This window comes from Octodon degus, unplaced genomic scaffold (genome assembly GCF_000260255.1).
Source record: "Octodon degus isolate 3935 unplaced genomic scaffold, OctDeg1.0 scaffold00038, whole genome shotgun sequence".
Taxonomy (NCBI): Eukaryota; Metazoa; Chordata; class Mammalia; order Rodentia; family Octodontidae; genus Octodon; species Octodon degus.
In genome coordinates, this window is record NW_004524614.1 from 14,818,010 (window position 1) to 14,844,323 (window position 26,314).

At 36.0% G+C, this 26,314-nt stretch overlaps 1 protein-coding gene across 4 annotated transcripts in view; it reads right to left on the bottom strand.

Moving 5' to 3' along the window:
* Ccdc169 (coiled-coil domain containing 169) overlaps positions 1-26,314 on the bottom strand; it is a 59,979-nt gene that overhangs the window by 27,761 nt on the left and 5,904 nt on the right. For 2 of the 4 annotated variants that reach the window (XM_004631138.2, XM_023715107.1), the window contains 2 exons: positions 18,814-18,924; positions 18,694-18,734 (listed from right to left, as the gene is read on the bottom strand). In XM_004631138.2, coding sequence (XP_004631195.1) covers positions 18,694-18,734; positions 18,814-18,924 — 152 coding nt within the window. Of the gene's footprint in view, positions 1-10,150; positions 10,232-18,693; positions 18,735-18,813; positions 18,925-26,314 lie in introns of those variants that run through there. The other 2 variants (XM_023715109.1, XM_023715108.1) reach the window with 2 other exon arrangements.

The following is a 26,314-nucleotide window of genomic DNA, read 5'->3' on the forward strand; positions in this document are numbered from 1 at the left end:
ATAGTGTGTAATCATCTTTTTAAGCAGCCAGAAGTATCTTTTGGAAAAAGACACTATATATTATCATAATATATATTTGGACTGGCAATACAAGGCTTTTCTTCCTAGGATCCTAGCTTTCTATTTAGCCAACAGTTCTTGGTTCTGAAAACTCTTAATAGGGTCTGGGAAATAGGTTTTCTGTTGGATTGACCAAACTGTGCTTTCTACTGGACTGACCATCCTCAGCCTACTGCTCCTGTTTTTACTTTTTTAAAAATTATAATATTGAATGACCCTCTTACTAGCCTGGAAGCCTGAAGAGGAGCTGAGGTAGCACTGATGGGTACCTGATACCTTGGTGAAGAGAGGCCTCTGCATAATTTCCAGTACAAGAGGTTCTCCAGCTACATGATCATGAGATCCAAAAGAGTTGTATAGTCCATATCCTCAGAGGCACCTAATCAGAGGTGCTGCCACAGTCCGTAGGATCCCTGTTTATCTTGGCCTTGTTCTTCATATGCCAGATCAGCTTGGTATTATACTTTTCCATTGAGGCAAAAAACCTGATGTACACAACTGCAAAGGAAAAAAAGCTTTATTTTGGCTCACAGTTTGAGAGGTTGTAGTCCATGGCAGGCTGACTCAAAGGAAAATACATCATGGTGAAGGTGCAGTGGAGGAAAGATGTTTACCACATGGCAGTCAGGAAGCAGAGAACTGAGAAAGACCCAGAGGAAGGAGCCAGGGACCATATATAAACCATAAGGCCATACCTCCATGGCCAACCCACAAGCGTACTTCACTAATCTCAGAAGCATCTACCAAGCCAATGAAGTCAACAATCATCTAAATGTCTCTGAAGCTATCACAGTGTAGATGTCAGCCTTTTGTTCTGCTGTGTCAGCCCTTCTGCTGCTGGTGTGGAGGCTTCTTGGGAAGATCCCACTGAGGATCTCTCGCTTCACACTTAGCTATTATGTGCTTGTTAACAGTTCTCAATCTCTCGTTATCCTTACACAACTTAGCAGACTCATGGATTTTTCCAAATGCTTGCCCCATGGCTTCTTCAATAGTGTTCCCTTCACTAAGCCATTTTCCAAGGTCATTAGCAATGAAGTCATAGTAAGTGAACTGCCACTCTGCAACAGATATATTGCTGTCAAGTCTAGTAATCACGGCATATCTTCTGGCACACTGCGAGCAACCCAATCATGAACCCCCACCTTAATGCCTTCTTTCTTGGATCTCTCTCATTATCCTTAGTTTAATACCTGGTCTTCTGAGAAGTTGAGATACCAGGATAGGATTAAATGCACTGTACATGGATCATCATAAATACCTATGTGATAGGAAATAGGGAGGGGCAGAATGAGGCTGGGACAATAATTCCATTACAATTCAATTTTGGCTGGAAGCAAAAGTGTCCTAGGCTGTTGCCCAGTCTACAAAATGGTTGGCAAAGCTATCAGGGAAACTTAAGGCAAAATCAGCCAGTAGTGGAGGCCCATTAATCCTAGAACAGTTCTGCCTTGGTATCTACTGGGCTGGTCATACAAAGGGAACAGTCCTTGGGAAGCACTTGGTAGGGCTCAAAGCCCAACATGTATGGTACTCAGTCAGCTGATCTTCCCAAGGAAGTCACTGGGAAGTCTATGAGGTGCACCATCTGGGCACACTGTCTAAAGGATATTTCAACGTTTCAATGTAATAAGGCTCTGACTTTGAACCTGGTAGTTTAGTATTAGCTGAGGTTTTACAGTAACAAAGTAGAGGAACAGAGCTGAGAATTCCATCATTCAGGTAGCAAACTTTCAGTTGATTCTATCTTTCTTAGACCTGTCTCATTCTTGCCCTTTCCTGTGTCTGAGGCACTCAACCAGAGCTATGGCAGTCTATTTTCTCCAGGAAGCAGACTCCTGGCAGAAGGAGAGCATCTTGATTACATGGAGTGGCATAGGGCAGAGTGACCAACGGCTCACTGTTCTTATCATGACCATTTTCCATAACTGACATTACCAAGCTCTGAAGTGCTAGACAGGTCTAGAAAACAGCTGCCTTGCTGTCACTGACAGCCTTCTCTGTGACTTCATTATTGCTTCCTCACCTTCAATTACTATTCCTCCAGCCATGATCCTTTATAAATTTGTTTAAATGTCTTATCTGGTGAGATATCATTTTTTTATATTTACACTTCAAAGAGTATATGGATTATGAGACAGGAACAATTTTATCAGAGGTACAGATTCCCTCATTACTTCTAATTTACTGTAAAACTCTTAATGCTCTTGACCATTCCAAGGAGTGGATTTTATCTGACTATATAATCTGTGTTGCTATACTAGGAAACTGCAGCCTGGGAAGACAAATTGAAACTAGAGGCGCTACCAGAAATTAGCACCACCTCCAAATCACATACAAAAATGTAATTCTTCTTTCATAAAAGAGCTGACTTTGATACTAATCAGTTTTAAGTATTTTATGTAGTTTTGTATTTCATCTAGGTTCTTGTTTTCATTGGCTTTACAAGTTCATTTTTGAAAAGCAGACTGCAATACAGGATAAAAATAAATTTTAGGACATTATTACACATTTGAAATAAAATTTACTTAGGATTTAAATTTTTTAAATCTCACTCCTCCATCTCAGAAAGAAAGAAAACTTTACTGGCCACCTATTTTTCTTAACCAATATTATTTACTATACTAAAGACCACATTTTAAAAAAGAAAAATTAAAAAAAAAAACTGTCAATGAACACATGAATTGGGCCAGGGACATAACTCAGTGGCATAAGTGCCTGCCTGACAAGCACAAGGTCCTGAGTTTGATCCCTGGTACCACAAAAATCATGAATAAGAAGAAAAAGTGAAATAGCAAGTGCCATAGTGCCAAAAGCAAGAAAAAAGAAGAGGGGAAGGAGAAGGAACAAAAGGAGGGAAAGGAAGACAAGGGGAAAAAAAAAAAAAAAACTAAAAGAAAACGGTAAGTATAAAAATCATTACTTTGCTGAAGTGTTATGGGAGAAAAACACAAAAGTATAATTTAGTTAGTCTTGGATACCAAATAGAGAGTACTGTACTTCAAAAAACGGTAACTCCAACAATGAAAGAACACAGCATTCTGTATGTTTAATTACCAAGCGCCTCCTTGTGGACAATACTGTTACTAGATTTATATATAAAAACTACCCTTACCTCATTTGAAGTTGTACCTGTTTCCAATGACCCTACTGATCTTTAGGCAAAACAGATTTAGTGAGGTCTAAAAGAGAATATGTCAGGAGGCAAAATCAACTGATGGTACATCTGCTAGAGTAGATAGTGAGAATCCTACTTCTTATTTTGTTAGTACTACACTTTAAAAATACAAAATCCCTTCACTAATTTTTCACTATGTTGTTGATATATTTCAAATAAAATATATTGATGAGATCAAAAATTTCTCTGTCATTAACTTTAATGCCTGATTTTCAGGTTTTAAAATGTATTACTTTGAGAAGATTCCTATGAAGGTTCTAAAGGTGGAAATGACCAACATGAGCTTAGTGGGACCACGACTTGTTAGGTACACAGTAAAGAGATAGGTCATAGAAAGCCCAAAGGGATCTGTGTGTCCATGAGGCAGCTTGACTAAAAACAAATTGAATCCTTTAGGAGCAGAATGAAAGTCAGTCTACAAGATGATACAGAACACTAGGATGAAGAAAAGACAGTATGTCAGTTAGCGATGAGACCGGAAGTCAGTGTGTAGAAGATAAAAAAGACCAAAGTAGAGAATGATAAGGGATGTGTTTTGCTTCTGTGAAGGGCCAATGTTTGATAAAAAGAATGGCCCAGTAGTTTAAAATAATTTTATAAATCTTGGAACCATCTCTTCTTTCAAGCTTGTATGGCTAAGCAGGGCAGGGAGAGGGGTCCTCTGGTCAGCCATATAAACAGCTAAATGTATTTTGGAAGAGAACCCTCACAACTAAATTTATTATTTCAAAGGCAATTTATAAAAGACTCACTTAAGAGACCAATTTACCTAGGATTTCAAATGTATCAATTAACTAAAAATTTTCTTTCATGAAAATCTTCTTATATGTGAACATATAATCTGAATGTATTCTTTTTATGAATGTATTTTTTCAATGAGGATACTAAATGCTAAGCCATTTTCACATGTTGAGGGTTTTTAATATATTGAACATTTCTTAAAACACTACTGAAAATTTACCAGATCACTTTTAAGAATTCGGATTTCAGCAAATTGACTTCCTGTGAATTGATTTTCTATAAATCGATCAAGAGTCTTCCAAAGAATGCTTGAGGTAAGACTAAATATTTCCCTAGATGATATTTTTCTGACTCGATATTTCTCCCATCACCAACTAGCCTTGTTAGCTTTCCAGGATGGATTTCTTCATCTGTATCCATCTGACTGGGTATACGCTGATGAGACATCTCCCTGGAAGGATTCATGCTGCCTGGGAAGCAGGGGAATACATGATGGGAACACTAATGACAGGGAGAAACACAAGAAAACTCTTGTTACAACAAACTGTCTTGCATATATTTTCTGAGGGACATAGATCCCCTAAATTTGTTTCTTTCATATTGTTTTGCAACAGAAAATGTTGAAATGCCTGCTAAAGATTTCAAGTGTCTAGGTCTTACGTCAGACCTACCAGATAAGTGTCTCCAGGGGTTAGCTCAAGAATAGATATTTTAAATGATGCTCTATATGATTTTATAGTTTGAAAATCAAGGAAACATAGCTCTATACATTAACAGGCAACTAAGCACATGATTGTGCTCAATAGTGCAGGGAAGCAGAAAATAAGACCAATCAATCATCTTTTCTGTTCATGGTATAGCACGATAGGAACCGAGCACCAGTGGGCCCACCTAAGCTAATGCAAGAAAGAAGACATCAAACTATATACTAGAAATAACAATAAAGCACTGAAACACTGTAGGTAGGCCATGTTCTGGGAGCTACCATTTGAATAAGCTCAGCTGACACTTTAATTTCATCTCCTAACCAGAAATGAATGAAGAAGCTGAGAGTACCAAGCAAGAACCCCTCAGACAGCTAATGTTGATTAGAGATAACAAAGCCTGGTTAGTTTGAACTTTTAGTTATTTCAATTTCTTGAGATTCACATCTTTCAGTGAACAGCTTAAATTAGTTTTGCTAGATACAACTTGGAAAGCCTTGGAGGAAACATTAGTGACAATGTTTGCTAGTGACTGCAAATAGAAGAAACTAGAAAACATACATCCAGCTAGTGAAAGGGAAGTAAAGGTTCTGTGCTTTTAATTAAAAGTGTTAATACCCTGCTGAATCCCCTACTTTCTGGATATATTAAGAACCACAAGATTTTACTGTAGTTTTGGGAAGGTACCAGAATACTCACAAGTTATGTAACAGTACAGCTTAGTAAATGAAAAGACATTGTACACTTTGAGCCTTACCCTTGTTCCTATTTTTTCCAAGTGGGTTAAGGTTAATTTCACAGCAGGCTTGTTTTAATGAAGTTTTGTTTCTCTTTTATCAAAGTAGGGGAGAAGAAAAATAACATGAACTGTGTCAGGCACTGTGCAATTTAGCTTTATATCTCTAATAATATTCCCAACTTTGCAAGAAAGTTTAATTAACTATTTTACATAGAAGAAAATTAAGCCTCACAGAGATGAAGTAATTTTCTCATTGTGCCAGTCTGAATTTAAGCCAGGACAGTCTGATTCAAAGAACTGTTTTTAGGTAAAATAAGTTATACTCACTCCATTTTCTCACCCCTAATCTTCCACTACTTAATGTTTTCTCCAACGTCTTATCCTCTAATTGGTCCTTGTTCACTTTACATAATTTTTCTGAACTCTAGACCCACCCCTTATGCCCAAAGTACTATGGAGAATATTCTCTTGCTCAACATTCATAAAACTGTCATTTTCCATAGCTTCTATGATGCTATACCCTTCCACTTGTCCCTCTCATCCAGGAGGGGAACAATTCTCCTCCTCAATATTCTCAGTATGTTTGCTTCTCAATTATCCACACCAAAAACATCTCCTTAGCTAACATCTCTAATTTTAATATTGCCCTATGTCTTCATGTTCAATCCTATTTTTCTGATTATATAACTGTTCTTGAACAATCTCTTATATTTTCATGAATTCAAGTGACATTTATGATTCTAAGTCTCTATTTTCAGAAACAACTTTCCATAGTCTAAAACTATTTCCACTTGCTTACCGGAATCACTTGTGTAATATACACAAGCACTGATAAATTCATCATTTCCTACCACCGCAACCGGTTCTAATTTCTATACTCCTATTCATTGTAATCCACCAAATTATCTAAACCAGAATGATCAACTTCCTTACATCCTCTCTCCATGTCCCCAATATCCAAGTGTTCATGAAATCATTCCAAAATGTATGTCTCCTTTAGTCCATTAATAAATAACACTTCCCAAACTAAAACAGTCATCACTTCTTAACTACACTATGACAAAAGGATCCTAATTGATTTTCTGTTCCAATTATCAATCACCCAGGGAAATCTTTTCTCTACTTGAAGGTGGGTAGAGACTTAAGCTCTGTATAAAACACTTCAACAAATTTTATCACATATAAGGTTAACATCCCCTAATATGAATGCAAAATCTATTATTATCTATTATATATATATATATATATATATATATATTACCAGCCTCATTTTCCATCACCTTTCTTATTTATTCCAGACATAACGAAATAACTGCAGATCTAGGGTATCATAAATCCAAAGAGACCTTATCATTAAGTGAAAATCTGAAAAAAAATGATTTAACAATACCACTTTTAGGGCCAGCCAAATAGCTCAGTGGATTAAAGCATCTGCAAGCAGGCACAGGGGTTTGATTCCCCAGCCTGTTGTTCCAGCCCCACCCCTGGGGTGCACTGAGATGGCAACTGAGACTGGGTGCGGTGGTGCACCCCTGTAATCCCAGCTCTTGGGAGGCTGTAAACAGGCAAATCACTGAGTCCCGTCTAGTAGTGACACCCTGAACATCCTGTAGACCCTCCCCTAAAATACAAAAATAAAATAAAATAAAATAAAATAAAATAAAATAAATAAATAAAAATACCACTTGTAAGTATATGTACACTTAAGAATAGTGATTCTCAAACTTTGGTGTATATCAAAATGATTCAAACAATAAACAACCACAAAAGAAAAGAAGATACCTAAGTCAAAGCAATTAGAAATGGAAAAGGTGAAAACACAAAGGACTGTGCTGAAATCCAAAAGATTATTAGAAACTGCTTTGAAAACCTGTATTCCAATGAAGTAGAGAATTCAGAAGAAAAGGATAGTTTGCTAGATGCATATAAATTACAAAAAACTGTACCAAGATTTAAAAACCCTGAAGAACTCAATAATCAGTAATAAAATTAAAGTAATAATTAAAAAAATACCAACTAAGAAAATTCCAGGTCCTCATGGATTCACAAATGAATTCTACAAAAACTTCAGGATAGTTCAAATGACATAAAACTTGCCACAGACATTATGGCAGAAATCTTCCTTAAAGGAAAAAGAATTTGAATACAGACAAGTGGGGCAGATAGAAATATAATTAGCCATGATCAAAAGAAAAATCTACAGCAAGGCATATGACTGGGTAGCTTTATTGTGCTAAGTAGTAAGGTTTCTAGAAATTCAATGCAAGAACAAAATGTCTGTTCTTGTTAGAGGTGAAACAGCTCAGTGGTATAAGCACCTGCCTGGAAAGTGCAAGGCACTAAGTTCAATTTCCAGTACCAAATTTAAAAAAAAATAAATAAAAAGCTGTTGGTGAAAAGAAACAAGTCACCTATAAAGGAATGCCCATCCGAATCACAGCCGATTTCTCAACACAAAGCCTCAATTCAAAGAGAGCTTGGAGTGAAGTATATCAAATCCTAAAACACTACCTCCAACACAGATAGACATACCACACAAAACTGTTTCAAATTCACGGAGAAATCTGATACTCTCAAAAAAAGAACACCTAAGAAAATTAATAAACCCCAAACCAGCACTCTTAAGATGTCCCAAAGACATTCCATGAAGAGATAATGATGGCTACAACTCCCAACAGCAAGAATCCATCAGACAAAGAAAACAATTAAACAGAAGCAGGGAAGGGGAGCCAAACAAAAGAAAATAATATGACAAGGATAAGTTAATACATGAGTTATAGTCATCAATATTAATGGTATCAATTCACCAACATAGATGGAAACAGACTAGCAGGATGGATCAAAAAGCAAGATCCAACAATATGCTGCATGTAAGAAACACATTTAATACAAAAAGAAATTTATAGGCTGAAAAATCAAAATACAGAAAACAATACTTCAAGCAACACAAGCCTAGAGAAAAAGTAGCAGTAGCTATTCCACTTGCAAACAGAATGGGTTTCAAGCCAAGATTGAGAGAACAAACCAAGAGGCAGTGATAACAATATAAACACATATGCACCAAATACTAGCTCCCCCAACTACACAAAACAAATATTCACAAACATGAAAAATCAAACACTAATACAATTGCAATGGGGACACCTTTATAGCCCATTGTCAGAAGAGGACATATCAATTAGAAAATAATTCAAGGATGGAATATTAGAACTGAACCAAACTTTTGAACAATGGACTTAGAAGATGTATATAAAGTGTTCTCCCACATCAGGATACAGATTTTTCTCAGCTGCACACAGAACAGGCTCCAAAACAGATCACATATCAGTTCATAGAACATGCTTAAGTAAATGCAAAGAAACTGAAATTATCTCATGCATGTTATCAGACCATAGTGTAAAGAAATTAGGAATCAATAGCAAAAGAACTTCATAAACATAGAGAAACTAAACAAAACCCTCCTGAAAAAGACAATGGGTAACATGAAATTACAGAATATATTAGACAGTTTCTACAATCAAACATTAATACCAATACAACACACCCAAACTTATGGGCTATAAAAAAAAAGTCCTATGAGGGAAATTTATAGCACTGAATTTGCATTTCAGAAAAATGGAAGAGGTTCAAATAAACAACATTGAACCTCAAGCTTTTAGATAAAGGAGAACAAGTGAAGCCCTAAACTTGTATTGGGAAGGAAATTATAAAGGTCAGCGCAGAAATTAATACAATGAAAACTAAGAAAATAATGCAAAAAATCAATGTATTGAACATCTGGTTCTTTGAAAGACTAAGTGGACAAATCCATTAATCAAAAAAAACCTTATCAAAAAAAGAGGAAAGACATAATCCATGCAATTAGGAGTGAAAATGGTGAAATCACAACACATCCTGCAGAAAGCCAGGAGATCATCTATGCCTACTATGAGAATTTGTATTCAATAAGATGGAAAACGCAGAAGATACATATGAATTACCAAAGCTGAATACAGAAGATTTTAAAAAAATCTAAATAAACCAATATCAGGCAATAAAATTGAAGATGTAATTTAAAACCTACGAACAAAGAAAAGCTTAGGCCCTGATGAATTTTCTTGCTGAAGTCTACAAGAAATTTAGAGTTGACCAAACCACAAGGAATAATATGATGAGGAAAAGTTAAAATATATGAGTTATAGCCATCAATATTAATGGTCTCAATTCACCAACATAAATGGAAACTGCTACTTCTAAAACTTTCAGTGAAACTGAAAAGGAAGCAATATTCCCAAATTCATTCTGGAAATAAGCATTATCCATATATCAAAACCAGAGAAGGACTCAACCAAGAAAGAGAACGTATAGAACATGAGGTAAGATACTAACAAACAGAATGCAGCAAATTATCAAGACGATTATATGCCATGACCAAACAGGATTTATCCCAATGATGCAGAAATGATTCAACATATGGAAATCAATAACTGTAATATACCATTTCAATGGCACCAAGGATAAAAATAACATCAGTTTAAGTGACACTTATGATTCCAAGTCTCTGTTTTCAGAGTCAACTTTTTTCATATGCTTCTTTTGCATCTATCCCCTACAGAAAATTGGAATAGATGGTAATTTTCAATGTGATAAATACCATCTATGACAAATTAATACCCAACACTGAGGGAAACCACTACGAAGCAGCTCTAAGCAGGACTTAAAATTAATCAATTGGCTTTCTATGTTTACTTGTGAGTCTGTCCTAGGCTCACCAGACATCACCAGACAAGGTGCAGCAGACTCATAATAAGTGAACCTCTATGATTCACTGGTCCCAGCTGAGGCACGTAGTGGTCTATGATGCCACAATGCCTCAAAAGACAAACAAGGCCATAGCTGAGGACACTTGCCTCCAACCTTAATTAACTAGATAAAGACTGTACCACAGGCATCTCATTTCTGTGGTGAAGGTCTTCCTGGAGACAAAATAGTTCTCCTAAATTAACATAATATATTACTTGGAGATGTCCTTGAACTGACTCCCAAGGTCCTGCTCAGATTCCTGCACTTTCTTCAGTAATCCCATTCTTTTGTTTGAAAACCAAATAAACATGGGCCACCCAGAGAAGTTCTTTGTCTCAGTACTCCCTCCCTGAGAATCTCAAATTCTGCTAGAAGGTGTTAGTCCCCCTAGAGCTTTAGCCAGAACAATTAGATAAGAGAAAGAAATAAGGATAGGAAAGGAAGAAGTTAAACTTTCTTTTTTTTTTTTTTTCCAAAGTTTTATTGACAAACAGATAGCAATGAGACAGTTTCAAATCATATCGGAAGGACAGTTTCAACAAATAATACACTGCATATATTCTTCTTAGTGGTTAATTGCTGTACAAGATGCGGACTTGTGATCCTATTTACAAACACCATTAGAACAAATCATTCTATTCATTAAGAGAATGCAACTATATATCTATCCCAACCTCTTTGAATACACAGATACAAAATGGACATTCATCGGTATACCCCATTTTTTCTAAGTTCCGTTATTGAATATTATAGGTGTGTAAACTCAGCAAAATATTCTAAAAGAGTCCAGTAGCCTATAATAGCATTGGGTCTTATATTTAACTGGCAATGTCAGAAATTATTGACCTGAGTCCCCCACAGCTCAACTTAACAGCATGGCTTTATTTCTTATATTTCGACTTCATACTTTTCTACTGGATGGTCAAGACCAAGGTAAAGCAGGACCTATGCAACAAGAGTTGTAGCTTTTTGGTCTGAGAAGGTCAGTGAAATGCCCTCAGGATTTGTCCTGAGATCCTGTACCTCAGATTGTAGAACCTTCATCAGTGCAGCCATGTGGATGAGTCACGACCATTGCTTGGCCAATGTGCTCTCTGTGAAAGCCTGAGAGAGTGTCTTCTCCCCATGTGACTCTCCTTAGGCCCACTCTACGTCATCGATCACTTTCCTCTTTGGCCCCATAATCTTCTTGATCAGAAAATTTGGGACACTACCGAGGTACATGACGTTACAGTACAAGTTCTCATATGTCCTGAGTCTTAATTGACCTTAGAAGGTTAGGGCCAAAATGTTGGAAGAAGTTAAACTTTCATTATTTGAGTATGAAATGGTATTCTACATAGGAGATCCAAAACTCCAGCAAAAGACTTATGGATTTAATAACTAAATTCAGTAGCATAACTGGATACAAAGTCAACGCTCAAAACTGAACAGTTTTCTTGTACATGAATAACAAACTCACTGCAAAATTAGGGAAACATTTTTCATGATCCAAAAACATGAAATATCTAGGAATCAATCTAACAAAGGAAATAAAACACTGCTACATTGAAAACTACAGTACTCTGAAAAAGAATATTGAAGAGGATATCAGAAAATGGAACGTATCTCTTTTTTACTTTAGGGAAGGATCTACAAGGTGTTCAGGGTCTCACTGCTAGATCAGACTTGTAGTGATCCGCCTGTTTACAGTCTCCCAAGAGCTCGGATTACAGGTGTGCCATCACACTGAGTTCTCAATTGCCATCTCAGTGCACCCCAGGGGCGGGGCCAGTACTGCAGGCCTGGAGATCAAACCCCCAGCCCCTGTGTCTGTTTGCAGGCACTTTAATCCACTGAACTATTTGGCTGGCCCTAGAAAGGTATCTCTTGCTCTTGGGTAGGAAGAACCAATACAATGACACTTATAATGACCATATTTCCAAAATTGATTTAATGTAGTCCCAATCAAAATTCCAGGAGCATATCTCACAAAAGTAGAGAAAACATTCCTAAAATTCATTTGGAACCAGAATAGACAGAATAGCAAAGATAATTCTGGGCAAAAAAGCCAAGGTAGGAGGCTTCAAAATCCCTGGCTTGAAATTATACTACAGAGCTACTGTGATAAAAACAATATACTGGCAAGAAAAACTTCAGACCTGTGGTTCAGTGGAACAGATCCCAAGATGCAGGAACAACTCCACACATACTACCCTATATTTGAAAAAGGTGCCAAAACCTTCATTGGAAGCAAACAGCTTCTTTAATAAATGGTGCCAGAAAAACTAGCTTTCCACATGCTGAAGATAAAAAACTACACCCCTATATAACACCATGAACTAAACTAAAATCAAAATGTGTAAGATTCAACTATTAAAAGAGAAACACTAAATCAGTTGGAAGATAGAATAGGCAGAACTCTTTACGACTATTTTATAGGCAAAGTCTTTATGAACAAAACCCCAATTGCACAGGAATTGTCACAAAGAATCAACAACTGAGATCTCACCTCATTAGGAAAGTTTTGCACAGCAAGAGAAACTACCAATAGTCAAGAGCCAACTCAGTGTGAGAATAAACATTTCCAGCTGTTCCTCAAAGGACTTGTATCTACAATATATAAAGAATGAAAAAATCAGACTTACAAATTTAAGGATTCAATCCAAAAATGAGCACCTAAAATGAATACACACTTCTCAGATGAAGAAGTACAAACAGTAAATATATGAAAAAATGTTCAGCATTATTGGTTGTTCAAGAAATGCAAATTAAAACAACACTGAGATTCTACCTCACCCTAGAAAGAATGACTACTACCAATAACAAATGCTGAAAAAGAAATGCTGGTGGGGCTAAGGAGAAAAGGACTTGCTTAATTCCTGTGGAAATCAGGACATTCCTCAAAACACCAGAATGAGAGATCCCATTTGACCCAGCTATTTCCTTCCTGGGTAAGCAAAATTAAAAACATCACACCACAGTGATATATTTACACCCATGTTTATAGCAGCATTTTGTAAATCTTGGAAACAGCCTAAATGTCCATCAACCAATGAATAAAGAAGGCGTAGGGTTTTTTTTTTTTTTAATACAATGGACTACTGCTCTACCATAAAAAGAATAAACTTGAGACATTTCTAGCTAAATGGATGCAAACCAAGGCAATACTCTTAATTGAAATAAATCAGAGACATGTACATATTGCATTGCTTCTCTGGTGTGAAAAGCCAAAAGTGTAAATAAAGACCAAAATGTATAACAGATATTGTGAAATAAGACAATATTCAAGTGGGAAGGGGAACTAGGGAGGGAAAGGGTTGGAAAGGAAGAGAGGGGAAAGAAAAAAAGGGAAAAATGGAAATAAAACATTTGCAAATAAGGAAGGGAAGAGTGGTTGACAGGAGGCTTAAGGACTGAGTAAAAAAGAATCAAATTAAATCATGTACAGATACAAATTTCCTAGAATTAATGTAATCATTTTGGATACCTAAAATATACAATAAGCTTAATTTAAAAACCCAAAGATCCAACTTTTAAAACAAACAAACAAAAAAAACCCTATTACCTATCATTGGTCATCAGAAAAGTGCAAATTAAAACACTGAGATTCTAGCTTACTCCAGAAAGAATGGCTATCATCAAGAAATTAACTAATAATAAATGTTGGAGAGGCTGTGAGAAAAAAATAAACCCTCTACATTGTTGCTGCAAATGTAAGCTAGTACAGGCACTAGTACATGGAAATTAGTATGGAGATTCTTCAAATCCTAAAACTGCAAGTTCCACTCTACCTACATATTCCTGTCCTCGTTATCTTCCTGAGAGTTAAACACATCATATAGCAGTGAGTCATGCATACCTGTGATGACAACAGCACAGTTTATAAATAGCTACATCTTGGAAGCAGCCTGTATGTCCATCCCTAAATGAATGGATAAACGAAGTGTGGTATTTATACACAGTGGAGTCCTATGCCACCATAAGGGACAAACTTGAGTTATTTGTGGGAAACTGGATGCCTCTTCAGACCATGTTAAATGAAGTTAGTCAGACATAAAAGTTTTCTTATATGAGAAATGTAAAATTCAAATAAAAGTAAGTAAAAGAAAATAGGAAACAGAAAAAGAAACTTTTCACAAATGAAAGAGGAACAAGAGATAAGCAAAATTAAAAACATCACACCACAGTGATATATTTACACTGGGAGGAGCAGGGAACAAGAGGCGGGGAAGGCATGAAAAAAGAATCAGGATGTGTTATGTGCGTTAGACGTTATGTGCTAACTCACCATAAGAAATATAATCATCAAGTATTGTAAGCATGTAACATTAAAACATAAAAGTTGACAAAAAACAGAATTAAAACAAAAACAATCTAAACTGTTCAAATACTGACAAAAGTAAAAAACTGCTCATTTAATACAGTAGAATAAAATGTAGCTCCTAATATATAAACAAAAATGATTAATTGTCCTAATTAGTACAGGATATAAGATTGTCCATGTAGTGAGGTTATAATATTGAAAATAACAAAAACTAAGTAGAGTCCTGTTTTGTTCCTTTCTTGTAATTTTTGCCTTATTTATTTATTGTTGTTCTTTTTAAATTAAAGATAAAGGTATTGTTATCTTTAATTTTTCATTTATTTTCTTTTTTATTTTTGTCTTTAATTTTTCAAATAATCTACAATACTTTAATATGCCAAAAGAAATAGTATGCCATTCATGTGACTGACCTTGTATGGCACAGAGGCATAATTGAAAACCTCCTATCTTTTTCCTCCTCTTCCTATTTACCCTCATAAAGTACTATATTTACAACATCTCTTGTACATAAAGAAAGTATAGTTCTAACTAGTGAACTGTGAGAGAAAATTGCTCACTGCAGCACCCTAGAAATTTCTTGAAAGAATGCATGACCAGTCTCCCCTTTGCCCATTTCCCTTCACCTATTTCTTTCCTTGAATAAGAACATGGATCAGATAACAAAATGAAGCAACCAACTTACGAGTTTTTATGTCAAAAGTCATTTACAAATAGATAACAAAGTAGAAAGTCAGGAGGCTCCTGGACTCATAGTGTCATAGTGTCACTGTACCAACCCTGACTGCAAACCATATTTCCTGTTACATGTGCGTGTGTAGGGGAGAGGCACACCTTACTTGTTCAACTCATTCTCTTACATCCAGCCAAATATAACCCTTAACTGATACATTATACTAAAATTAAATTTTGGGGGGCAGGGACACTGGGTATGAAACTTAAAACCTTGCACTTGCTAGGTAGGTGCCTGTGCTACTAAGCTATATCCCCAGCCCAATATTTTAAGATTACATTACTAAAAGACACTATGAAAATAATAGACTGTAGACCCAGGGATGGTAGCACACTTGTAATCCCAGTACACAGGAGGCTAAGCCAGGATAGTCAATAGGAGTTCCAGGCTAGCCTGAAATACATAACAAGACCCTATCTTTAAGAAAATTAAAACAATAATATACTCTATACTAGCTTCAGATGACATATGTAAACCTTACACACACATAAAATAGGTTGAAGACTTGAAACTAGTCTTTATCAAAACAAGGACTTGGGGGCCAGCTAAATAGCTACACGGACTAAAGTGCCTGCTTAGGCAGTGCGCAGCGGCCAGGGCTGGATCCCCCCTGTGCTGTGCCAGCCCTGCCCCTGGGGCACACCGCACACTGAGACAGCGATTGAGACTGGGCATGGCAGTGTGTACCTGTAATCCCAGCATTTAGGAGATTGAAAACAGGAGAATCACTACGAGTCCAATCTATGTAGTGAGACTCTATAGACCCTGTACCAAATACATTAAAAAAAAAAAAAATTTAGGACTTCACTCATTTAAGTAAATAGCTTTTCAAAAATATTAAAATCAAGGGGGCTGGGGAGATGGTTCAGTAGAATAAGCACTTCCCTGGCAAGTGCCAGGGCCTGAGTTCAACCCCTGATTCAGCAAAATAATAATAATAATAATAATAATAATAATAATAAATAAAATCAAGCCCACCTTAACAATCTGGTTTGAAAATAACATTTCATAGCTTTTTTTGAAATCTTATTATAAATGTTATACCTATACTAATCTAAAACTAGTATCATCCTTTTGGTTACTCCCAAGCAAGCCTACAGTCTGCAGTCATTCAAAATCAGTGTTCAAATTAACAGAACTCAATCTTTTAATTATGTCAGTATAAGTTACAACTAAAGACTGTACAGTCCCTAGCAAAGATAGAATATAAAGTCAAGAATTTTGTGAGTCATATGAATTCATTACTCTAGCCTAGAAAAGCAATTACTTAAGCTCTTTCATTTATCAACTTCAAATAAAATTTGAAATATTTTGTACATGGATACTATACATATATATTTCACAAAACTTATTTATGTCAAAGCAGAAGACAATACATCGTCTGTACTTGGTGATGAGAGCTCTCTTGACTAGATAGAGGGCTCTTGAATGTCACTGGTTTTTGCTCAGTAGTTGGCTAGATATTTGTATTATAATTTTTTGACTAGATTTCTAAGTCCTACTGCACAGAAAACCCCTTCTGCATTTCACTGATTAAGAAAACCTAAATACTTAGGCAGGGGCATCTATTCACAGAATAGAAAGCATCAGTTTCATACTGAACTTTCATTCTCCTCCTGCTATGCGGGCCCATTCTTGCTCTATTATGTCCTTAGTCTTTTACTGAAGAGAACATAATTCTCTGCTTCTGAATCTAAACCCCTTAGAAAACATTTTTGTCAGTAATAACACAAATTTATTGTGAATTTTTTTTTCTTGCCAATATGAATGTATTCCAGAGTGTAAGTTTCAGGTAGTGGTTAGAAAATCAGCTAAATGTCTCTTACAGATACAATGAAGTATTTCACCATGTCATATCAGGCAATGATACAAGTTTTTTGGAAATAGGACTGGGTTATTGAGAAGCAGTAGCCAGGATATTTTACATTTCATAGGAAGTACTTTATGTTTCATATCCTGTACATAGTTTTAAAATTCTTTTTTTAATTAAAAAAGGACTCTGCTTAAAACAATTCTCAGTGCATTTAACTGCTAAGTGCCATAAGAGGGAGACACAACTCTACTGCAAAAATGAAGAAAAACAAACTAATTTTTCCAATTAAAAAAAATAATATCCTTTTTTTTTACCTTCTAAGACTTATAGAAATAAAAGTATCTCTGAGTTACAAATAACACAAAGGTAGGAAAGTAAACTTTTTGTCCTCAATTCATTATTAGTAAAAGTGAAAGATTTCTCTTTATTGGTTGATTGCAGTCATTCAAGAAAACATCCCTAAACGCTCTCATTCTCAGGATTCCTGTGACTCCAGCTGCCAATCTAGTGCTCAATCTACAGCTGTTCAGGAACTTTGCGATATTATTTCTCATAAGCAGTGTGCCGCAGTGTAATGGAATGGGTGCAAGCAGTTTGCAGAGAAAGAGAATTTGTCTTCACAACTACAGACCGTGTGAGCCTGAGCAAATATAGTACCTTCATCTCTTTTAACTCAGTGTCACATGCATTAAAGGAATAATATAAAACTTTATCTATATCACTTTATCTCAGTCTACCAGCCAGGCTGAGATAAGGGATATGAAAGTAATTCATATGATTAAATATTTTTAATGAATAAAAATTCAGTCTGTTAAATCCTCAAAATTCAGCTGAGCATTGTTTTTTATTTTTTAAAAAAATCCTTGTTTTTGCACAAGCCTCCCATGTTTTCTTCCCCAAGAGTTTCTCAAATAAAAACTCAGCAAGAGTTCTGAGGAAAGCCTATGTTTAAGAATATCTTGGGCCTAACGTAAGTCATGCTTTGGGCTTTATCTATATTTTAAGGAATAGATGAATGAAAAGCCATTGAAAGGGCTTTGTACAATGTAAGACATATAAATTTATCAGAGATTAAAATGTACTATCAAAGAGGGGCAAGATGTTAACAAGGGCAAGCAAAAAAAAAAAAAGGATGGGTCACTCTAATGAGATTTTTTTGTTCATTGTGAAGTAATTTCATGAGTTACCTATTGGATTTTACACATTTTTAAAGTATTTGTGTATGGATATATAACATGTGTGCATAAGTGCATATATGGAAATGTGTGCATATGTGTATATACAAAGAAAGTAGAGGGGTACATTTTAAATATGAAGAATATATATAAAAATACATACTTTATGTTAAACAGACTTCTTCAGATGCAAGGAAGAGACATTTTCAGACAGCCTGTCCACTGAGATTTCATTTCTTCCCTTTTGTTTGTTTGCACCTGTACCAGCATCCATGTCTCACTTTATAAGAGGAAGATTAAGCTGATAGCTCGTTATTGCATTTTTCATATGCAAGAACAGCATCTCTGAATATGTTTCATTTGGATCTTGCCTCAATCATTAAACTTTTGTTTGGAATCTATCTACGGGAAAATGTACATAATTTCCTTCAATTGTTCACTTTGCTTAACTTTTTTTTTACTTACCACTGGCATTCGCTCATAAACACGAATAGAAGATAGTCTATCTATAACAAAGCAGACATAAACAAGTGTTATTTTATCTGTTTTAACTCAACTTATAAAACACTATGATTACTTTTGGACCTGAAGGATTTCCACGGACTCTCTTCATTTTCTCTTGTAGAGATACAATTTGTTTTTGTAGCTGATCATTCAATTCAAGTTGTGCCTCATAACGAGTTTTCCATTCACCACCTGAATAAAAAAGAGGGGAAAAAATCAAGACTACTCTTTCATCTCTCACTTATTAGTTAAAATAACATGAACCAGCTTCATCTTGACTTTATTAGCAATACAAATTAACTAGAAGGAAATGCTGTTTAAATATGTAAGTATTACTGTAAGATGAGACTTCGCAAATTGCAAGAACAAGACACCTCATGCTGCCAGAAGGCCAAACCTCTCTATGGTTATTATGTTTTCCATTCTTATTTATTCCCCACCTCCTATTACCCTTTAGTTTCTATTTCCTTATATCATAAATTTGCTTTTTCCCTTGGAACTAATACCCTGAACTGTAGTAACCTCCCATCCAATTTCATGTTCATTGTTTTACCTTTAAAAGAGATTTCTCAAGTCAAACATAACTACCACTTAGTTTGTAACATGTAAAGCAACACAACGTTTCATGTATCAACTAATTTAATTCTCATTTTAAAAATTTAGTTACTTATTTTACAAATGAAGAAGGCAACCCTTGCTGATGTTGATTACCATTCTTAAGATAATATCTTTAGGGGCTGCTGGGGAGATAGCCCAGCAGACTAATGTGCCTGCTTAGGCAAGCTTAGGCAAGCACAGGGACCACAGTTCGATCCCTGGCACTATATGCCCTGCCAGCCCTGTCCTCAGGGCAGGCTCAACCACCCAGAGTCTGGGTGTGATGCCTCATGCCTATTATCCCAGGGCTGGGGAGGCTGAAAGCAGGAGGATCATTATGAGTCCAACCTGTGTAGTGACACCCTAGAACAACCACTTACATTTTAAAAAAGAGAGAGAGTATCTTTAGATGATAATAAATGAGGGAATTGGGCTTAAATTCATTTTTTTCTGACTCAAAAATGTACCTTCTCAACCACTAAGCTACAGTAATACTGCATATTTAGCTTTCTATTCAGACATTTTCTCTTATCCTTTGACATTAAGAATATTTGGCCATTATGCCTGAAGTATTTGTCTTACTGTTGGGCAGAGGGTCTTTGTCCAGCTTTAAAGTCCACACCTATAATTCCAGAACTCAGCAGGCTGAGGCAGGAGGATCATCATGAGTCTGACACCACCACAGGCTACAGAATGAGTTTAAGGCCAGCCTACCTAGCAACACTCTATCTCAAAAAAATAAATAAGGCCCAACACCTTCAAGGTCAGGGTCTGGACAGGGAGAGAGGAGAAAGAGGAAGAAGGGAAAGGGAGGAGAGGTGACAGGGACACTTAATGCTCTTCACATATGAGATAATTTCTGACTGGTAATAGCTGATAGAAGACTATAAGGAAAATGAAAGTAGTGGCACTCACCACTGCCTGCCACTGGTCTCCCTCATACCTTCACCTTATGCAAATTTGCCTCACCAAAGAAAGACATGAAGACCCTTTCAAACTGAAACTAAAAGTTATTAATCAAAAACTTTAGGAAGTAGAATAAGGGAAAAGCTCTGAAAATTTGAACATTTTTTTTAGTTGACACCCTTAAGCCCAAATAGGTGGAATGGCTTTTATACTAGCTACCTGGTCTCTTTTGGTCATCATCCCCCATCTCTCATCCTAAAAATGGAGGCAGAATAGAGACTTCAGAGCAAGATAAAAGTGGTTCCAGAAAAAGAAAGCCAGTTGGGAATGGCAGCATACCCACAATCCCAGAGCACTCTGGAGGGTGTCACACGAGAAGTGACAGTCAGGACGGGCCTAAGCTGTGTAGCATGATCATGTCTCAGAGCAAAATCCTACATCCCAAGCCACTCAGAGCAATAGTCAAAAATAAAAATGCTTAATATGTGAATAAGTAAAGCAATTTATTTTTGACATATCTGACTATAGTTTATAAAATGTGTTCCACTTTATCTTAAATATTATTGGCCTAAATATAATTAATTTTAGATAGGTTTATTAATATAGTGTTGTATTAATGCTAATAAGCACAAGTGATTTATTAGAGTTAAAAGGTAAGAAAAAATTGGAAGGAATTCAGCTTGCAGAGATAATGAAGATATCACTCTAATGGCCAGGTTGACCCATTAACAGAGAAATGGGTACAGTTTTTAAGAAATTGGGGTTGGCAAGGGCTTGGATGATAATTATCTCAGTTCTGGGTTTGAAAGGAGACCTCGAGAGAAGTCTTTATTGCTTAATCCAGTCTCCATGAGATGACTGTGCTTGAGGAAGGCACTGCCAAATCCAAAGTGGGCTTGAGTTCAGAACAACAACTAGAGACTTCTGGGCACTCACTGATAGGTGTATGTCCTTGTAAATCTCTTATCTTGGTGGCTTTAGTCTTGAAAGATGAATAGTTATATAAGTTTAAGGTTGGTCGCCCCATAGTGCCAGATCCTAAACACTCTCTAAATAATTATCCTGCCTATAATGCTTCAAGTTTTAATATAATAATCATCATCATCATCATAATAATAATAATAAACCACAAAATGGTGATTCAAGCTTTGTTCTGCTTTCAGTTACCTTCTGGGTGTCTATAAGCCAACTGTATCACTTTTCTGTTGGGTATTTTTGGCAAAAATTGTTTTTAAGTCTCTGTCTGCCCCACGTAGAATATATGTATCATACTTTTAATGAGTTATAGTTTAAGGAGTTAGTCTGTCCTCTGTCCCTATGTCAAACTGATTTTATTCTTTCACTCTATATCTATGGTTGTGGATGGTACAGGATAAACAAAGATAAAAGCATATGGAGTACTGATTCAAATGAAAACATTTTTGTTTAAGATAGAATCTTACTATGTAGTTCAGGTTGGCTGTGAGTTCACTTTGTAGCCCAGGCTGGCCTTGAACTCACGGTGATCCTCCTACCTCAGCTTCCCAAGTGCTGAGATTACAGGAGTATGATACTATGCAAGAAAAAGAAAATAAACAGTATGGTATATAAAAATAAGAAAGTAAGTTTATGTTGCTATCAGGTTGCCTATGACTCTCAAAGGGCTTAGGTACTTACAAGCTGTTACTTAAAAGTATAGGTTCTAAGGATAACCATTGAACAGAAAACCATGTGCCTTTTGGAGGAAAACAAAAAAACTCAAATATCTCCATAAAATTCCCTTACTTTCTAAGGGAAGTAAAAATTGTTACTTCCCTTAGAAATATTGCAGCAACTTTGAAAACAAAAAACGCAAAACAAAATAGGCATTGAACATCTTTAAAAAAAATTAAATTTGTTTTCCATCTTAAAGCGGGATCTTAGGAATAATACAATAAATATCAAAATGAAATATAAAATTGAAAAATTACAGATATTTAATTTCATGGTCAGTTTTATGAACTGATCTTGAAAAAGAGGTTCATCGCATAGAAGAAACTTAGCTGGAGCCCTGACTTTTAGATAGTCTTTTTATTAAATTTTACCAAAGAAGGATAGTAATGTTAACATAAACAACAAAAAAGACACCACTAAATTTCTAAGTAATACATTTTTAAAAATTGAAATTTTAACATCATGTCATGGTCTGTTTTGTGCTGCTATGACAAAATACCTGAGAATGGGTTATTTTCAAAGAATAGAACTTTGTTTCTCAGTTCTGGAGGCAAAAAAGTCCAAGATTAAAGATGGGCATCTGATCTCAAAAGGGCCTTCTTGTGCCTTGTCCTGAAGTGGCAGAAGAGCAAGCTAACAAAATGTGCTGTGTGAACCCTTTTATGAGGGCATTCATTCCACTAAAAAAAAAAATGTACTCTGATGGCCAAATCGACTTTTAAGAATTCTACTTATTAATACTATCATATTTACAATACCTAGATTTTAGAGTCATAAGCAAATCATAACACCCTGTGTAGATTTTAATAATCCAGTCATGTTTACATTGTTCACTATATTTGTAATTATTATAATGATAAAGTTATCTTAATAAGAAAAGGGTGTAAAAAAAAAAAAGACACAGAAAGGTAAAAGCCCAATGTAGTACTCTACTAATTACTAGGGATACAAAAATAAAGTAGTTTTTCCTGTCAATCAGTAGTAGGACTAGTCAGGAGAAAAAGACACTTAACCAGAACGTTTGAAAAAACATCTGAGTAAACAGGTGCTATGAAACACAAAAGACATTCAAGCTGAACGGTAACTAAAGGTGAAGGTCAAGAAATGCTTCTTGGGGTGTGGGGATGATCTCTAATTCAAAACACAGAAGATGAGAAAAGGATAATCTAGAAGTGAAACTGCAAGAACGAAAATACCAACATGTCAAAAAAGGAGGTATCAGGTGATTTCATCAGGGGAAAAAAGCCCCAAAGAAGGATTAGTAGGTTTGAGCCATGTCTCCACCACTTATTAGCCTACTTATATAATTTGGAGCAACTTCTTTTCTTTGTGCTTCAATTTCAGAATGGTAAAAAAAGTTGCTTTGCAAGATACTGGGAGGATTCATTAGTGAAAAATGCTGAGGACACTGCAGAGCACGAAAAAAATGCTTATTGTCTTTATAATTTTCATTATCATCATCATTATAAGAAATTTACCGGGCTGGGGAGATGGCTCAGTGGAATAAGCGCTTCCCTGGCAAGCACAAGGGCCTGAGTTCAATCTCCAGTTACACAAAAAAAAAAAAAGAATTAAAAAAAAAAAAAAAAGAAATTTACCTCAAAGTTTCCAGAGGCAACAATATACTCCTAAACCAACATGTAGGATGCCTGTATCCTACTTTGATAGACAACTAATTATATGTATTTCCAGTCAGATTTCTTCGGCTAAAAGATAATTTGAGTACTTTTTCATACTCATGTATTTTGTCTTTATGTCCTTATTTAAAAAAAGACACCACTGGAGAGTTAATTTGTTCTTTTTCAGTTTCTGTCAATCTGTTTCTGCCATGAGAGGAATGAAAAGACAGCTGCCTACAAAACAGAAAAAAGCCATCGTCATCAACTGACCAGACCTTAATCTTGGATTTGCAGCTGGTAAAACTGTGAGGAAATAAATTTCTGTTATTTAATCCCTCAGTCAGTGGTATTTTGTTACGGCATTCCATGCATACTAATACACTGACCATACGGTAATTTTTCATTTCAGTATATGGTTCAGGTTTTGTTCTCAATAATCTATTTCCCACAAATCATATATGAAAATGGCCTTTCTTTTATTCACAAGTAACTGAAAGAATGAGAAGATAGTTTTAAAAATTAACAATAACTTGGCCCTGAATTTTACACATTATAACATGGTTGTAATAAGCTATACTGTTGTCATTTTACCTATTGCAGAACTGTATCCATACAATTGTGTTCCATTTTGCCAAGTCTAAAGTCAACTCTCAGTCCTTAGCTTACTGAGGATGAATGTGTTGCAATTCTTTACCATGTTCATTACTATTCACTTAACTGTAGCACTGCCCCCCAGTATCATTCACCTGCCTACTAAATTCATATACTGAAGTCCCAACCCCCCAGAACTTCATAATGACTGATTTAGAAAAAGGGGTTTTAAAGAGGTAACTAAAGTAAAATTAGGTCATATATGTGAGTCTTAACCCAATAGGACAGTTGTCCTTCTAAGAGGAGATTAGAACATAGATACGAAGAAAAGGCCACATGTATACACAGAGAGAAGGTGGCCACTTACTAGCTGAACAAGGCCTCTGAAGAAACCAACCCAGCCAACATCTTGTTCTCAGACTTCTAATCTCCAAGATTATGTAAAAATATCTTTCTGTGGTTTAACCAATCCTATTTGTAGTACTTTGTTAAGAGAATCTGAGAAGACTAACATAGTACCTTTTCTGATCTATTCATTTTCAGGTTATTTTTTTATATTTTTGTATTTTAGGGAAGGGTCTACAGGGTGTTCAGGGTCTCACTACTAGATGGGACTTACAGTGATCCACCTGTTTACAGCCTCCCAAAAGCTGGGATTACAGGTGCACGCCACCACGCCCAGTCTCAATTGCCATCTCAGCTCACCCCAAGGACTGGGCTGGCACAGCAGGCCCAGGGATCAAACCCCTGGCCCCTGCACCTGCCATTTTCAGTTTTAATGACAGTTTTATTGAATCTTCCAGGACTCTTCCTCAATTGCATATTAGTTATCCTTGCTTATTTATTCATCCACTTAATGTCACAATAAATTATTCAAGTTTAAGGGAAAAACGTAACAAGACTTTTACTTTTAATAAGACTTTGGGGGCTGGTGAGATGGCTCAGTGGTCTAAAGCACCTACTTAGAACAAGCTTAGCAAAGCACAAGGACTGCAGTTCAATCCCCCAGCACCACATGCCAGCCAGCCCCGCCCCTTGGTGGGCTGAGCTGGCCACACACACACACACACACACACACACACACACACACAAATAAATAAAAATTAAAAAAAAAAAAGACTTAATGGGGACTGGGGAGATGGCTCAGTGGAATAAGTGCTTTCCTGGCAAGCGCAAGAGCCTGAGTTCAATCCCCGGTTTCACAAAAAGACTTAATGATATTGGTAATGAGTATTTTTTACAACATTCAGTCCCCTTATCTAGGAAAAAATGTGTTGCTTTTACTAATGAAGTAATAGTATGACATAGGTAAAGAATTATAACATATTAGTTCTCAGTAAGATAAAGACTGGGCATTGATATCAGACTTGACAAAATGGAAAAACAATTCTATGGGTTGTATATTTTTTTCTACCAGTTTTCAGATAAGCAAATTGTGATCAAGAGAGCTTAATTTATTCAAAGTTACACAATTTAGTTCCACAGCTGTGATTCTAAACCATGGAAATGACTCTAAAATCCATGTTCTTTCACAGGCTAACTCCTAGCATCTGCCCTCTCCAGGACACTCTCAGATGCTCAAGGATTGAGCCCAGCGATGGCTGTACATATTTTCTAACTCTCAAGTCACTCCAGAAATTCTGATGTCTATCAAGCAGTAAATTTAATTCACTATTAGAAGCTTCACAGTGACTTTTCTTTCTGCAAAGGTGGAGATGAAACCCAGGGCCTCACCTATGCTAGGCAAACACTCTGCTACTGAGCTATACCCCTCATCCTGTATTTTGCAGGTGTGTGTATATGTGACTCATCAACAAATTTCACAAGCTCAGCAAGATGGGAGGTTACATGCTTTCTCAATCCCCATGTCGCTGCCCCTGCATTTGTCTTCAGCATGCATGAAATCTCTTACACTGAATCAGTCAGTCTTCTGTTGTCTCTTTATACAGATAAATTTGACATAGACCTGCATATCTTATCAACAAAATTATCAGATATTTTATGGATTGGGATGGAACTGTAGTTGGAGTCATTTAAAAATCCTATTTTCTAATTTGCTGGTATTTGTGGGGTTTTTTTGTTTTCGTTTATTTTATATTTTTTCCATTTAGTACAGGGTCTACAGGGTCTAGAGGGTCTCATTACATAGATTGGACTCATAGTGATTTTCCTCTGTT